Source organism: Empidonax traillii, unplaced genomic scaffold (assembly GCF_003031625.1).
Source record: "Empidonax traillii isolate 1590-97213 ecotype Southwest subspecies unplaced genomic scaffold, ASM303162v1 scaffold774:size298837, whole genome shotgun sequence".
Classification (NCBI taxonomy): domain Eukaryota; kingdom Metazoa; phylum Chordata; class Aves; order Passeriformes; family Tyrannidae; genus Empidonax; species Empidonax traillii.
The window spans coordinates 114,774-132,348 of record NW_020955967.1 but is presented as its reverse complement, the minus strand read 5'-3'; the positions used below and the strand labels follow the sequence as shown (position 1 = coordinate 132,348).

At 40.1% G+C, this 17,575-nt stretch overlaps 1 protein-coding gene across 1 annotated transcript in view; it reads left to right on the top strand.

Moving 5' to 3' along the window:
- Positions 1 to 17,298, top strand: part of LOC114066560 (catenin alpha-3-like) — a 173,674-nt gene extending 156,376 nt beyond the window's left edge. The window contains exons 8-9 of the mRNA XM_027901339.1: positions 4,596 to 4,730; positions 16,818 to 17,298. Of these exons, the coding sequence (XP_027757140.1) occupies positions 4,596 to 4,730; positions 16,818 to 17,117 (435 nt within the window). The 3' untranslated portion in view covers positions 17,118 to 17,298. The remainder of the gene's footprint in view (positions 1 to 4,595; positions 4,731 to 16,817) is intronic.
- Positions 17,299 to 17,575: the final 277 nt, after the last annotated feature.

The window sequence follows — 17,575 nt, the reverse complement described above, 5'->3', positions numbered from 1 at the left end:
AGGCTGCTGAGCTTTTTGGGCTGGAAGTCAGTTTGAAGAAAACAGAAGTTTTCTATCAGCCTGCTCCTCAGGAAGTCTCCCATCGTCCCCATATCACCATTGGTGAAACAGAGCTCAAATCAGTCCAGCAGTTTAATTACCTGGGAAGCATCATCTCCTCAGACAGTAAGATTGATGAAGAAATAGACAACAGGTTAGCAAAGACATACAGAGCTTTTGGTAAACTCCATAAAAGAGTGTGGCAAAACAAATACCTGAAGAAAAGCACAAAGATCAGCATTTACAGAGCCATTGTACTGTTGACTCTTTTATATGGGTCTGGATCATGGGTCATTTACCGCCACCACTTGCATCTCTTAGAACGCTTCCATCAGCGCTGCCTCTGTACAATCCTAAACATCCACTGGACGGATTATGTGACCAACACGTCTGTCCTTGAACAGGCAGCAGTCACGAGCATTGAGGCCCTGCTGCTGAGAACTCAGCTGCGTTGGGCAGGGCACGTCTTCACGATGCAGGATCACCGCCTCCCTAGGATTGTGCTCTATGGGGAACTTGCCGCTGGCTGCCACAAGAGAGGTGTCCCGAAGAGGAGATACAAGGGCTGCCTGAAACAATCCCTCAGCCTTGGCCATATTGATCACCACCACTGGTCTACCCCGGCCTCCAATTGGGAGACCTGGAGACACACCATCTATAACGCTGCTGCTTCTTTTGAGAACACCTGCAGGATCACTCTCGAGGAGAAAAGACAATGCAGAAAGAATCGTGTCTCATCGATATCACCTGGGGAGTCTTTATGCTGTGCCTTCTGCAACCAGACTTGTCTGTCTCACATTGGCCTTTTTAGCCATCAGCAGGCTTGTAGCAAGCGTGGGTAGAGCCCTTCTCAAATCTTCATTCATGAAGCCCAGCCATGATAATTATTCTTTTCACTGCACTTCTCTAACTGACACTGTCACTTTTTTAAGTGCATGAGACATTATATTGGCGTATTACCACCCTATATACCTTTCTCTTGAGGTTTTCTGGCTGAGGGGACAAAGTCACAGTGTTATTAAGGAAAGAAAAATGGAAGGAGAAGGAATCTCTTTGCAGGAATATACCTCATGTTGATATAATTAGTTCTGACTCTTAAGGGTATTACAGTTGTATTTGACTGGAAGTATAAATTTTCATTAATTAAAATAAAAAACACAAGGAGTATTTTCTAAGCAGTCAGTGAGATACCAGTATTTAAACATTGATTTGGACAGTTATTTAAAGCAGTGCTAAGGAAGAAAGAAAGACATATTTTAGTATACATGGTAACACTTTGAAAACATCACATACAGCAAGAGATGTCAAGAAAGACTTCTGGTTTTGTTCTAAAAACAAAAAACAAAGCTAGTTTTGTTTTGTGCCAAAGCACAGAAAACATTTTAGTAAGAGATGTAGCAGAACACACGGTAAGGACTGATATCCAAGTCATATTAATTAATATTAAATTGTTCACTCTGGCCTTCCACACTTACTCTTACCTTTTCCTAAGTCTAAAACATGACCTTTTTTGCTTAACCAAACATTGCAGAGCCAGGAAGATAAAATTGTCATACCACCCCTTTAAACACGTACCAGATTTCTTCAGCAACACAAGTAAAAAAACATTTCATGAATTAAGTAGAATCAGTGCTTTTCCTGACTTCTGGCAGGTTTTGGATTTCAATCGATTGACCACAATTCCATAAGATCAAAAGTTTAAATAAAACCATAAATATAGAAACAGAGATCGTTGACTGATCATTGACAGTGCAGTTCGTGGGAATGTATATTTGCTTTTTTAATATGCAAAGCTGAACACAGTTTCCTGTCAGAAGAAAGTGATCATATTTTTGATGTAAGTACACAGGCTAAAAACACATCTCTGAGAAACTGTAGGAATCCATTGTTTATTTATCACACTTACTTTTTACAGGTGTGGTATCACAACAGAGACTCACCATTCCCCTGAAGATCCCTTTATTCTACTAGAGCAGTGAAAAGCAGCTTCAGAACAAACACATACATGGCCTTTGGTGTCTGGCCTGGTACCTCAGAGCAATATTCCTCTCCAAGTACTCATTGAATTTTGGCAGTTCACAAAAATGAGGTTGGAAAGACCCTATTTTTATTTTAAAAAATAATATTAAAAAATATATCTGTATTGTTAAAAGTATTGAAATCAATGAGTTTTCTGTAAGACCTTATTTTCCTGTTCGCACTGATACAGATGATCTGTGAATTAAGTTAAATTCACTCTGGATGGAACAAAAAAAAACCCCATAGTTCATATTACAAGATAAAGCATAATATGTAAATATCGTGGATGGGGGTTTGTCCCGCAGCAGACCCAGTGGCACATTTTGTATGGGAAATAGGACACATGAGATGTGACCCACAAAATGGCATTTATTAAAACAAGATGACAGTTTATATACAGGGGAATACAGAAGTTTCGGGAATAGAGGAGAGTTTCTGCTAGGAAACATCAAATCCTGAGGTTCAGTGATAAGGGGACTTGGGGAGATAGGCTGCAGGGAATATGTCTGGTCACTCAGGGGTAAGGGAGAGCTAGGGAAGAATGGAAGGAGTGGCCTGGGTGCACAGACAGGGGAATCTGCTGAGGCTGCAAGGCTGCGGCCTTGTAGCTGGGTCCCAAGCAGTTCTGCGCAGCTGCAGTTGCTAGAAGTCTTCTAGATAGATCTTTTCTTCTGAGCCTTCCTTGCAGCTCTTTTGCATCTCTCTCCACTCTCTGTAGGCCTCTTCTGGTCCACCCCTGACATGTAAATGTCTCTGCATGTGTGTTTACATTTGCCCACAAAATCCATGTTTATACTCCCCACATCACTGTTGGTGTAGGTATTTTCTTAAATAGAAATCATAACCGCTACAGAGTTGAAGGAAAATTAATTATTCCATACAGTAAAGAATGTGTTTTGAAATATTGCTAAGGCAAGTGCAGCAGTGTTAAAAAGTGAATATGAGGAATTTTAGGATTATTCTGATCTTCCAATTATTACATTAAAAACCTTCACAACAGGATTGAACTATGCAGCCTGATACAGCTGCAGTGAAAGACAAGGCTAAATTAATGTACAATTTGAATACTCCCCAGTGAAGTATTGAAATGATTCCTGAGACATGTTTGAATCAGTGTCGTGGTTTTGCTCACCAGCCCATCCCTGGGGCTGAGGATGGTTTTTTCCAGGTAATTTCCGGACAAAAAGGCCAATCAAAAGTCCAGTGACGCCTTTGCTAATTACATCTTCAAGAAAACGGAAGAGAAGGTTGTTGGCGCAGTTAAAATTAAGAGCAGCAGCCATGTAGGGGAGAGGAGTAGCGGGCCCGAGCAGGGCCAGACTCCCTCCTCCCCCGGCTTGGGCCGGGGTGGGGGGAGCAGGTGCAGCACTGAAGTCCTCCCTTCTCTCTTGTAAGAGAATGAAAAGAAAAAGTTTAAAAGATGAACTGCTTGGACAGAAACCGCTGTGGAAGAATTCCAGCGAAAAGATAAGGGACCTCCAAGGTCAAAACTAGCAGCCGGAGGAGAGAGACGAAAAGTTTGAAGGGGGGAGAGCTGCTTCTTCCCCCTTTTGTTCTCTCTCTCTTCAGCAGGGAAAAGACTGAAAAGTAAACCCTGCTACTTATAAAAGTTGGTTGGAGTAAGGAGATCCCCCCATGCGGCTGATAGAGGAGTCTGTGGATACACCAAAGAGAACCGAGACTTCATGAGAAAGACTGAAGTGAGGCAGAGTCCTGATGAAGATTTGTGACCCTGAGGGAAACCTGTGCTGGAGCAGTGACAACTCAGGTGGGATACTGGGATCCGTGTGTGTGTGAATCCATACTGCTGTTGAAGATTTTGTGACCCTGAGAAATCTCATGCTGGAGCGAGACGGCCCATGTGAGATGTTGGGATCCGTGTGTGTGTGGATCCGTGCTAGACCCATGCCGAGAAGTCTATCAAGGACTATTCTCCCATGGGGAGGGACCTCCATAGGGAAACAGGGGTGAACTCTTAAGCCATTATCCTCTGTAACCCTGTGGAAGAAGATCCACAGTAAGCAAGTGTCCCCTTCAAGCCTATGGAAGGAAGACCCTTCGGGACCTGAGTAACCTCCAGCCTTCGGTCTTAGCCCAGGAGGGGAGTAAGCCCAGCCCTGGAAGCCAACACAGAACGAGAGAGAAAAAAAAGTTCCAGCTGCAACAAGAATACTGCTGCTACTGAAGATTTATTACTAGAGAGAAAGAGAGCTGGAACTCCATAAATAGAGAATAAGACTACTTCTTCTCCTTGGACTAGTATAAAAAGGGAAGAAGTATTTCTGTAAATATATAGCACTTCAAGTTGAGTAGGAATTGTGGTAGATATAGTTCTTTAGTTTTTAATTTATTAGTAGTTTTTGTTTTACTAGTAATAAATGTTATACTATTTTCCCCAAATCCTGTCTCTCTTTTGTCTGCAAAAAACCTTCTCTCAACTAGTAGTAATTGTGTGGGGGGGTGGAAAGCAAATTGACCCAAAGCAAAACCACGACAATCAGCAATAGCTGAAATGCTTTACTTATTGTTCTTTTCAGTGTCCAGACCAGTCATGCAAACAGGATTTATTGGCTTACCTAGAACAGATCAAGCTGTATTCTCACCAGCTCAAAATCTGCAGTCAAGTTAAAGCAGAAATCCAGAATCTCGGTGGAGAGCTTTTCATGTCTGCTGTAAGTAGAAAAATGGTATAAATTACTCTGTTAATTGACATAAATGTTGCATTTCAGTTGGGCTTTCCTGTACTTTCAAGATCACAGAATCACAGAATATGCTGAGTTGGAAGGGACCCACAAGGGACGTTCCAATGTCACCCCAAATCTCATTTTATTTCCTGTTTTTTACATCCACTAAACACAGAGAGGGTTTTGGGTTTTTTTGGTTGGTTTGTGGGTTTTTTAATTCTTAAAACATATTATGGATTATCACTGCTATTCTAAAGTAGTCTGGTTTTAAATACTGTAACCCACTTTAAGAGGGTGGTTCATTTACTTACACACATGGAATATGCATATAGGTGTGTCTGAACATAGGAAGAAGTCCCCAGAGATGTACTTCCAGGTCAGAAGGAAATTATGAAGGACATTCTACATGTCTACAGAAATAAAGACAATTAAGAGCAAGGTGATCTGATTCTTGAGTGATTTTCCTTATTTTGCATTAATTTAAGAGTCATTAGCTCCATTACAGCCAAGTATCATTAGCCATGGAAAATATATTGTTTATGATTTTGTGGAACTTTTTTGCACTTGTCGTCAGCTCAGATCTGATCACGGACATCAATAAAATGACTTCTCCTTCACATGTTTTTGATTGTGTGATTACCTGCAGCATGCAGGATTATGATTTCAAGATATAAACTGCTAAATGGTACCAAAAACAGGTAAGAAAACTTTCTCACATCCCATTCTTAGCATTTAAATACTTGGCTGTTTAAGAGAACCTGACATTCACATCAACTGGAACATATATATATATATATACATATATATATTTCCACTAAAACTATTATTGCATTATTATTTATAACCTTATCAGCCTTTGTTGCTGATGTGAGATTTGAAACACTGATTTTTGGTGGATATTTTTTCTGGCTATTTAGAGACCACATCTAAACCACTGTAACGTACAGGTAAGTAATTTTGAATTGAGTGTATAACTTCTGAAGCAAATATTTATTTTCACTTGAGTTGTACATTAATGAAGTTTATCTTCACTATCTGTTCCTTTTCACAAGCAACTCTGTGAGCAGTGTGGGTTATAGTAAAGCCAAATTACACAGATTCATGCCCTCTGTGCATGGGACTTCTGCTGTCAATGGCCTGAACTTCCCAGTGGTGCCTTTAACTGATCCCCAATGGTCCCACCCACCAGAAATCCATATATCCCTCTGTGCCTTATTTCAGACCCTCAGTCCTTCCACACTTGCACATAAACTTTATTTTTTTATCTATGTCTCCTATTCTGTGATCTGGTAGAGATTGATTATTTGTCTATGGCATTCTTGTGTCTCTGCACCTGGAAATTGGACATCAGCTAGTTAAAAAGTTACTAGACGACTGACAAGTGAACAAATACACAACACAAGTAGATAAACTTTATTCACCTAGAAAACTAGTTAAAAGATACAACTTCATGCACATAACAATGTGTATCTGCTTGGAATTGTCCACTACTTTGGCAAATTTGGATTCCATAGGTCCCTGATACGCAAAAATCTGCATACGTACTGCATATGTACAATCTATAATTTTCCTGGTTCTGCTTCCATGGCTGAGCATATCTGATTGGAAATTTTGGAAGCCTAGCTTGGTCCTTGCTCTTTCTTCCTCCCACTTGTAATAATACATTGTTTTCTTTACCTTCCTTATTGTATCACACATATGTCAACAGTGGGAAGTACATAATCCTGGTGCAAAAAACCCCAGTTCTAAATATGAAAAATTAAATTTAACTTTGTTGATAATCCCAGAGGGATGACTGTAGGTCTTAATCCTGCTTCAAGGAAGGAGGATGAGAACATCCAGAAACTTAAAGGAAGCAATTGCTTGGTCAAACAGATGCTTAACTCAGTCCCAATTCAACAAAACATTTCAAGAAGTGCTTAGTTTGGAGTCAGTGGAAATTAAGAACAGGCTTGGAGTCTCAAATGGTTTTCCTTTGATAAGATCAGCAAAGACTATTTTTTTCCCCTAAATTTTTTGAAGGTGTTTCCTATTTTGAGCCTTTATTGATGGTTTCCCGTTGCTGAGGGCTGAGAGGTCACCTCCCACTGTCATAAAGAAGCATGAGAGATGCTCCAAAGGCTCTGGAACCTGTGAGAGGAACAAGCCAAACCCCACTGTGAGTCTCTTCTGTTACAGCATAGCCCACATTCCAGGTTTGGCTCCTCTGGAAGGTCTTTGCTTTCTTCCTGACCGTGTGCTGTGTTTAAAATCCTAACTGGGACTTCAAATTCACATATAATTGGTGCAAAAAGCCCGTGTATTCTGGGGAACAAGGAGGAGGGTTATTCAGCTTCCATCCCTCCTGGCACTTTGATGACATGGTTCACTACATTTGTGTACATTGTAGCCGTTTTCTTGTTAATTGAAAAGATGGATTTTGCTGTCTGAGGTGAATCAGACATCAGCAGAAACTGCATTAACAACAGCAGCATTTTTCCTTTAAGTTCTCTTTAAGTGCATTATACTGCCATGAAGTTAAATGTTACATAGGTACATAAATGTGGTTGGACTCCATGATCTTAAAGGTCTTTTCCTACCTAAATGATTCTGTGATCCTGTGATTCAGACTATTTTGTGAAATCAAGGTGAGCTGCTAAAGCAGTCTTGGAAAATGCCCCACCAGTGACTGTATTTTTTTTTTTTTTTAATGTGGGTGATCTGGTTGGGCCTATAAGAGATGAACTGCCAACCAGTGCTCTAAGAGGTCTGTACCCTCAGCCAAAGCCTTTTAAAGTCAGTGGAGACATACCTGGTTCGTGTCAGGGGTTATAAAATTGAAAGTCTCCCTGGTCTATGTTGGGACAGGGAGGGCATTCATGATTGATTCGGCTGTCCCTTGTTATGTGAAAATGCAACCCCACCAAACAGTAATGGCCTTCACTAAGGCTTGTCCTAATCTATATGTAAATTAAATATTTATCTTTGACTTGCTTCTATTTTAGGAGAATATAGGAATTTATGTTGTATCGTAATACATAAATACATAGAAGAGAGGGAGAAAAATTCACCACTGATATAAAATTGCTGATTATTGAATTGCTTTTCTTAAAAGCTGGAGCAAGTTCCAGCTTTGGAAGTCCATGTGGGGGCTTTAGAATTGGATCGTGCTAGCAGATTAGCCTTGAAAAAAGCTCTGTGTGAAAAAGCATCGGTTCTCCCCTTTCCTCCAGGCCCCACCAACCAGAAGATAAGGAAAAAAATCTATTGGAAAATATATAAGTCAGAACTGCAGCTGAATAAGATTGTATTCTCCCCAGTCCTGATCTTTCCTCAGTTATCTGTTTGTGCTAATTAAAAATGGGATCCAGAAAAAGAGACATCAGGCATGATTAAGAAAAAAAGGGGGCATGCCCTTGCAGATAGTAAAGTTTTTGTTGTGTTGTTAAGTGAAAAATTTGTGAGTTTTCAGTATCTACAACTGTATCCGTCCTCTGAATAATGAAGATCTTCTACAGGAAAAAAATCTACTAGAAAGAGCATTAGGAACTAATCATCCTTACAGGTTACTCCATTTTTTGCTTTTACTGTTTCCCTGCCATGTCTCTCTCCTGCACCCATGTACATGAATGAAAAGAATGAACTCCGTGATCCTTGGCCATCCCTCGTCTATCTGTTGTTGGCTCCTCACAGTTCCCTTCAGGAGCTGTGACAGGTGTATGCAATCAGAAGAGCTGAGGGGGAAAGCTCCTCTCCTGTGAGAAATTACAGATTTCTACAGTCAGATGGTTCATATCAGTGTCTACACTGGCAGGTCAACATTAACGTACAAAGTGGGAATGCTTAAGTTGATGGAATCCACACATAAAAATGCATAAGAATGTAAGATGACACTTACATTCACCTCACACTTCTCTTCCTCCAACTGTAAGAGCTGTACACACGGATTTTGAAGTTAAATCAGCCTCAGGGAATTTAAAGCTTCTCACAGTAAGAGTAGCAGTTCATTTAAGAAAACAAAACAAAGCAACAAAACTCGACCACCCTCTGTTGAAGCCTGAAGACCAAGTCAGAGGAAAGAATAGAGGGATGAAGAGCAGAGGATACATTATCACCTACTTGTAGATCTATCTGCTTGAAATAAGAGTTAAGTCACATCATCTGTCTTACCAGTATCTTCTTCTGGGTGATGCTATGGCAGAACAAGTAAAGTAGATATAAATGGCGTTACAGATGAACATTGTATAGGACCATATAACAGTGGTCACCAGTGCCAGGGTATAAGGGCACCTGTATCTCTGTATTCTCACCTATATCAGCACTGTAGTGGGGGAGGTACTGCTGACTGCCAGCACAGCTCAGTTTGGGACTTACTCCATGACAACAAAGAGCAAACATTATGAATATGAAAAAAGTATGTTGAAATCCATAAACACAGGTCATAGTCATTAATTCTTGGTACCACATTATGTTCTTCAGCTGCTTTTCAGTTGTGTCCTTGGTAACCTTGTCTTCCCTGTAACACTCCTCTAACAACTTCCCCTGGAGGGTTTCTTACCCACAATTAATACCCCTGCCATATCATTAGCATAGGTTAAACAGGCCAGTTTGCCTGGAGCGGTTGGGATGCTTTGGGGAGTATCCAGCTGATAGTTCTCCTAACTAAAAGTTCTCTTTTAGGAGGGAACTAGGAATTCTCTCCTCATTTAGTGGTTTTTTTACCTCTGGTCATATAATCTTGTAGTCCACCTTTCTCACTCTCCTTCCCCAAGCTCCAGTACCTTCATTCTAGTCAGAGCCCGAGTTATGGAGGTTATAAAGGGTCATGCACAGAAAAAGAGAAGAGGAGATGTGGTTCATTAGCTTCTAATTCTCCATTCACTGAAATTTTGTTATTATCACTTATTAGTAATTCCTTGGTCAGTGTTTAGTCTTTCATGCTCTCATAAAATACTTACATTTTTCAGTAGTACAGCTTGCATTTCCTGTTTGTGAGCTACACAAGAAAGAATGGTGAAGGTTCACTGCATCTTCATTAGGAGTGATTAAACAGGAAACAGACACTTCCTTCTATTAATTAAATTTGTGCCTCTTCAGGCACAAAATAATGGGGTAATGTTTGCAGTATGCAGATTGACAATAATTGCATTCATTTATATAGATAAGCTGATAATTCATTCACAAGTACTACACAGTGATAGGCTTGCACCTTACCTTGCCAGTTTGCTTTTTTCATTTTCCTCAACTATACTTTTAAGTAAAGAGAATTATATCACAGAGCAGAAAATTAACAGATCCTTGCATATTAACATCATGCTCCTTGACTTCTGCCAAGGGAATTCTGTTTTGTGCTATTTATAGTCATTATCTTTCTGTATATTATATTTTTCAAGCTTTTTTGACCTTAAAAAGGAAATGTGTGGAAGAGAGAGTTCTCAAGAGTTACAGTATCCAGTTACAGAGTTACATTTGCTAGCTGGCACAGAAAAGCCCACTCAGATTAGCCAGCCTTACCTGTGCACTGCAGGCTGTGTCCCTCTGGTTTTCCTGCAAATGTCTCATTTATCTTCAGCTCTTCCTCCTGGTATCTCAAGAGCCAGGCTTTACATTAAACAGTAAGTCAGCTTTTGTGCCAAATGTAGGTGCTTTAATACTTCCAACTTCATGCCTCAAGGATAGATTTAAATGTCTACTCCACTTCCTGAGTTACCACTGAGTTCCCATGGTCGTTAAATCAAAAGTTCCCTGCATGACATTGCTGTAAATGGGTTTCAGCTTTGAAGGCTGTGCCGCAGGTGAAAACACAGAGATATATATAAAAGGTAGCAGGTAGCAAAATACAAGGTAGGGTGTCAGCCACCAGGCCTTTGGCTGATGCAATCCCAGTCCTTGGATATCCATACCCCCAGGAAAGTGATGTCTTGGCTAACGTGTGACCGCTGTGGCAGCTGGCAAGTGGTTCCATGCCTTTGCTACACTTGGAGGGTTTCAGCTGCTGCTGGAGAAGAGCTGGCACTGCTCAACTCCTGAAGAGCTGCTCCTTTGGCAAGGGAGATGGGAGCAGTGCATTTCTGTTCCTCTTAGGGTTTCTGGGTGTTATTTTTCTCCCTAAAAGAGAAGTCAAGATGGGCAGAACAGCTTCCCAGCTGCTGCCCTTGTAGGACTGAAGAGGGGGAAAAAAGGATTAAGCAGCAAGCTGGCAGTCCGGCTGAAATGGGGACTGCTGTCACAGCCAACTGGATTTACTACAGGTGGATGGTTTGTTCCACCACCTTCAATACCGCTGCCCTGCTTTCACTGCTGTGTGACCTTCAGTGAAAAAACATCCCTTTTACCTTGCTTTAGGTCCGCAGCAGCTGTCCTGGCAAAGCTGATGCCTCTGTGCATCAGGAGAACGTCCACTGCTCCATATTCAGCCAGTTGGTTTCTCTTGGCTGGTATTTCTCCATGTCATTGGGAACTTGTAGTTCAGTTTGTTTGAAAGGATGGTGGGAAGTTACTAGTAGGGCCTTACACCATGCTGAAAATCACTTCATATTTTGATTTTTAGCTCTGAAAATACTAACTCATCCATTTTCTAAAAGCTGATGTTAGTCCCCAAGAGCTGATATATTAAAATTTTCTTCTACTGAGAGGTAACAGAAATGTGTGGGTTTTTTTTTTTGTTTTTGTGCTTTTTTTATTTTATTTTTTTTTGTTTGTTTGTTTTTTGGTTTTTTTTTTGTTTTTTTTTTTAATGTAATAACTCTACAGCTTTCTTTGCTTTTGCCGAGTGTGTGCTGGCAGGCGTGTGTTTATAGAACTCCTGGCCATTGGAAGCAAAGCAAGGGATAGATTTTCCTGTCTATTAGAGGTATCTCAGTTACTATTGCTTCCCAAAGTGCATCTACTGAGAAGAACTAATTCAAAGCAGTAGGAAGTATTGCTGGTGATGTACACTACAAGCCAGTTAACTTTTCCTAATAATAATTACTTTGGTAAATAGCAAAATCAGGATGTGTTTTATAGTTCTTAGCCTCGGTGCATGTAAAAGATGATTGCAACAAGCACTCTATTTATTCATACACAACAAGGAAAGAATTCATATTATCCTTTATAAAGGATTTTTCCTGAGACCTGTTTTTTTAAAAAAAAATTAGATTCCTTTTTTTTAAAACCTCCCCGGAAGTGAGCACTTTGGAGGGACCAAGATAACAGCCTGGCTAAGCATCTGCTCCATTATGGTGTTGCAGAGGAACAGTTTTACAGTCCTTAATGTAAGTTGTTTATCATTTAACTTGGGTACAGGCCTGGTCTAATTATAGGACTCAGTTTCAGTTCTTTGAATCGTACTTAGCCTGAAGCAGATTCTGGTCGTGGTTGGTTATTTAGTTCATTAGATTCAATTTCCCCACCTGAAAAATGGCTAAAACACAGATCAAACCCCAGGAACTCTTGAGGTATAAAATGCAATTATTGGATGAACAGACAGACATAGATAACCAACTGGATAGCCACATTTTTAGGAAAACTCAGGTCATTGAAAATAAACAACCCAAAAGGTGAAGCAGATTTCCTGAGGCCAGTTCCATGAATGGGGATGAAATATCTCCAATATCCTAAGGGAGAACATGGCACAGCAGAGGTGAACAGTTTCCAGGTAAAAAGACTCATGATGGCAAGTCTCCCTTTGGCTTATTTTCTATACAACCTGTACTGGGATTGAAATCTATGAAGTTGTATGTTTAATGAGGTTGTATGAAGAAATGTGGTAGGTAATGAAGTGCTTCTAGCTTTTTTCTGTGCTTTCTTTAACACCCATCTTTGAGTGCCACTGTTACATCATGATTTATTAAAATGAAATTATCACTACTAGGGCTCAGAAAACAAGGCAAGTAACTAGTGTTCAAATCCTGGCCAAGGACAAGGAAAAACTCTGATGTCTTCAACAGTCAAGATTTCACTCTTAATAATTCACCTGTTTGGATTTTCTGCTACTTTTAATCTTAAGGGATTAAATCATTTTATTTTATGTATCAACCTTAGTGAAAGAACCATAAAATAATTCACAAAAAAAATAGTAAAAGCATAGTAAAAATGCAGGACTAAAATTGAAAGCACAATGTAGTAAATACTCCTTACCTTAAATGCAGCACTACTCAAACACTCATTGCTCTTTACAGAAATGCAGAATTCATGTTAGTTTGAGCTGTCAAAGAAATAAAAATTCAGTCTTAGTCTCTCAGTATAGTGTAACAAAGGAGATTTGCTTCTAGGAATGTATTTAAGAAACTTTGTGGTTTAATTAAGATTAATTTTTAATAACTGACCTTGTTTCCAAAACAATTTTAAGTTCAGACTTCAGATGAACTGTGTATTTTACATTCAGTTCTTAGCTCCCACCTGTATGAAAACCAGAAGTCTGGTTGAAGTGCAAATACAACTTGGAAGATGGTAAAGAGCCAACTGATAATCTGTTCTCAAATAGCAAAACCTTAGTTCCCTGTAAAGAAAAATGAGAATGATCACAGCAGAGCAGTCAGGGTGTCCCAGGTGGGGCTGCAGACACTGGCACAGTACATATAGAACGCTTTGTGAGTACTATGCAGTCTCTCACAGCTTTATTCCAGAGGAAAGGAATAAAGTCTGTCCCTTCTTTATGGCAAAGAGGCAGCATTTGCAAATCTGTGCAAAGAATGGGAGTGGGACGCTGGCTTATTTAGGTGCTTTGGGAATAGGAAAATTTTATGTTTGACTGCTATAGAAACGACTCCTGGTGACACGTGGCAAGGCAAGCATTTCTTAGGGCACTGAACAGAAAATACTTCGACAGTAAAAAAGTTTCTTCAAATTCTAGGTCACAATTCTCTAATCACTCTGAATATTAAAAATAACTGACCCTATCAGTTATAATACTGTTCAACCTTTTGTTATAGTAATGGATTGCTACTACTGCTGAGACATGAAATTATTTTATGAAAAATGAGAAAAATACAATGCATGCAAACAAATTGAAAGTAAAGTTTCAAAATTCTTTTCCTTTTTTTTTTTTTTTCCCCTCTAAACTCCCTTTTCTTCAGCTTTGTTATTCATTGGAGAGTTTGCTTACTTACATTCAGGACTCATTGCAGAGGAGGAATAAAAGTGCTGGAGGCGGGAGTTTATTTCAGCAGGAGTACTGCCAGTAGGATTTTTGGTGGTGGTGGCGGCTTGGATGATTGGGGTTTTTCCCCCCCCCAAAAAATATGACCAGATCTATATCTTCTGTGTTTCACCCCAGTGGGATTGTACAATCACTGTTTTAGAATTATTCTGTATTCCTTTTGCAATGGAAACTAAAAGGACAGGTGAGGAAAGATATGGCAAAGGATGTTTTTCCTAAGGCCTTTAATCATTCTTAACTGATACAATCAGACCTGTGAAATGTGGAGGCTGGAATGTTGCACCTCCGTGGAAAATGCGGAAAGAGTAAGAGTGGTGTCAGGCAAAAAAGAAAGCAGCTTTAAGTTTGGGGTTTGTTTTTCTACTGAAACTTTTTGTACCACTTGCTGTGCACTGAAGAGTTTGCAGCTACATTTCTCTAAATGAAATGAACTTAAACACTCAATGAATATTTTTTCAGTTTTTCATTTATGCCAAGTTTCATTTCATCAGTTTTCCTGGATATGAGACCTTGGAGAGCCTGCTGAATATCTGAGATAAAAGCATCCAAGCAAAGACAGTCCTTGAGTACATCAGTTTTACAGAAGAACAACAGATTTCCACCAAATTCTATAATGCTACTGGCATTGAGGTATAAAAACAACTGCTCTCTAGAGACAAAAAAAAAATAAAAAATCAATGAATGGCCTGATTCTTACAATCTGTAGCACGTGTCCAAGAACATCTTCTAAAAGCTTCTCCAAAATATTAAATGCAGTTAATAGCCCCACCACCTCTGCCGCCTTCCTGTTGAGAAAACAAGTATGAGATGCATCCAGAGAGCTGAGGGACATTAGGATGCTGCAGAGCCTGAAGTCTCCCTGTCTGTCACTGCCTATGCCAAGAGGAAAGCAAAATTACTGTGGATTGCTGCCTGTCCTGACATACACCACTTACACACCTACCTCCCCCCACCTCCATGGTAACTACAGCACCCTATTTTAAACTGCACCCCCCCTTATTTAAACATTCTTAGTGGTCTGTAGGTCATCTGCCCGCTAGCAGGGGACACACAGGAGCTATTTCTTATATCTTTGGTTTAGGTATCTGCAAGCCTGTTTGTATCTCAGGGCATCCATCTTTTGTAGAGCTGAAAAAGTGTGGCAGAGGTTCAGTTCCTCTGGCATGACAAGGGGCAGTGGAATTCAGCCACTTCAGATTGGTACAGTTGGGTTTGGAAGTCAGACTTTGGACTTTCAGCATTTAAAATGCTGGACTTGGCAGGTGTCCGCTCCCAGAGCCTGTGTCAGACTGTGAGGCTGACATTCCACATATTGGTTTCCAGTTATAATGTCACCAAAATTAGGGACCCATGAAGTTTATTTGTTGTTTTTAGTAGATATATATGATTATAGTTTAAGAATAAAAATACAGTTTTATTGGTCACAGTGGTGGGGTGAGGGAGCTGTAGGCTGTTTCACAGCTACAACCATTTTTGTGAAAGGAGCCCTAGATGCCAGAACAAGGGTAACTGTTCAGTTTTCACAGGAGAGGAAAGGCCAAGTAAATTGTAACCCTCACCTGAAAGCATCCCACTTCATTATCCATGTTTCACAGTTACACTGAAGTCACAAAAAAAATCCAGCTGAAGTTTTGAGCTCATGTGCAGCAACCAGGAATGAACTTTAGCAGCCATCTGGGAAATGTTACACCTTTTCTTGGAACATAGAGATAATTTTAGTTCACCATCACATATAGGTGTGCATTCAACCAGGTCTCTAACTGTTTTAACTGTGGGGTGGAAGTAGTAAGGGGTTGGGGGGGGGAAGCTGGCACTTCCAGAGAGGAGCAGTAAATGTTGTATTAACTGGGTTTTCTTATGTTTCCAAATTGCATCTAAATCCAGACACTTGGCTGTATTTTTTATTTCTGCTTTATTTGCATTTGTGTTACATAACCAACGTGTTCCTAAGTATTACACAATAATGATGAAGACAGACAATAACACACTCCAGGTGAGAACCTGCTCAATTCATTTCACCTGGCAAAGGGGAGAAGCCCTTGAAACCTTTCCTAATGACTCAGTTTGCAAAACTGTGTATTACCAAAGGCCGTGGGGTTGGACTGGATGGCAAAGCACAGGATCACTGCCCACTAAACCCATGGCCATTTAGAGAACTGGCCTCAGTGCTTTTACAGAAGGCAAATGCTCCAATAAATGGGATGTTTAGAAGGTTAATTGTAGGCTCTCCAGTTATATTAGATTAGTCCTACTATTTTTAACATACAAACCATAGTAAGCTTCCTTGGTGTTATTGTTTTCTGTTTCCATGAGTACTGATTGAAAATACCTTTGCTGGACCACTTGCAGGCCTGTACAGTGTGCTGCTGAAGGTGGTAGCAGTAACGGGGATTAGTTTATTCTACATTCTACCTCTTAGATTGGCACTCCTTAAACAGTTGAGGCCACACAGTCACTGTGATTTCTGTGTGCTATTCTGGTCTTACCCTTACAGATCTTGGCTGCTGACTTGGCTCCTGACAAAGCCAGGCACTCTGTAGTATCCCAGCATTGCTCACAAGCATGTATGGGAGCCTGGAATGTGACAGGAAGCAGCTGGAGACCTTTCCTAGTGCTGAACCAAGGGAAGTAACAGGTCAGATTTTCACAGCTCTTCTTTGAGTTGGTTTCATTAGCCACCTGTAGTAATTGCACTGAAACTCTGCAGACAAGCACCATGAATTCACATTAAAACCCAAGAAAACTACGAACGTTATCTACATAAGCAATTATATATTCCATCTGCACAGATTTCTGTATATCACTTTAAATCTGAGCAGAGAAACATGGATGTAGTGCTCAAACACACCAAGGGAAAATTAGGAAGCCTTATTTTTTAACTTGTTTATTCCTGTTGACGTTGTGATTAAAAGCAAACTGACTTCCCAGGATAATGTGTCCTTTCCTTATTACAGCTGGATAGCATCACTTCGCTCATTCAGGCCGCCAAAAATCTAATGAATGCTGTGGTGCAGACAGTGAAGATGTCCTATATTGCATCCACAAAGATTATCAAGATTCAGAGTCCTACTGGCCCACGACATCCAGTTGTGATGTGGAGAATGAAGGCTCCAGAGAAGAAGCCCCTCATTAAAAGAGAGAAGCCAGAAGAAGTCTATGCTGCTGTCAGAAAAGGTTCTGCAAAGAAGAGAATCCATCCTGTTCAAGTCATGAGTGAATTTAGAGGCATAGAAAGAGTGAATTTAGAGGCATAGAAATAGTCTAATATTTTGCCACCTTGTGTGTTACTATCTTGAATTGCTGGTGATTTTTCATTTTTCCCCCACTTATTTAATAATTATATATGTTAATGTTTTGCTTTTCTCTAAATCTGTAAGATAACACTTGCTTAAATTATTTGAAAATGCTGTTGGATTAATTAGAAGCACACAGTTGGAAAAAAACAAAAAGACAACCAACAAACAAAACCCATTTTCTTGCAGTGACAAACTCTCATGGTTTTGTACTGGCCTGTTTTCAACAGAGCACTTTGCTTCATCCTTTCCAGCTACAGCACAGTCCCAAAGTGCATCGCTCAGTGTGCCAGCCTGCCCAAAATCATAGTGCATTCACGAGGCTTTAGGTGCTCCTGTGCCAGGGATGAGTGTGACCACTACTAAACTGCTTGTGTTTTATGATATACAACTTTTTAAACATGGTACCAGATCCCTGA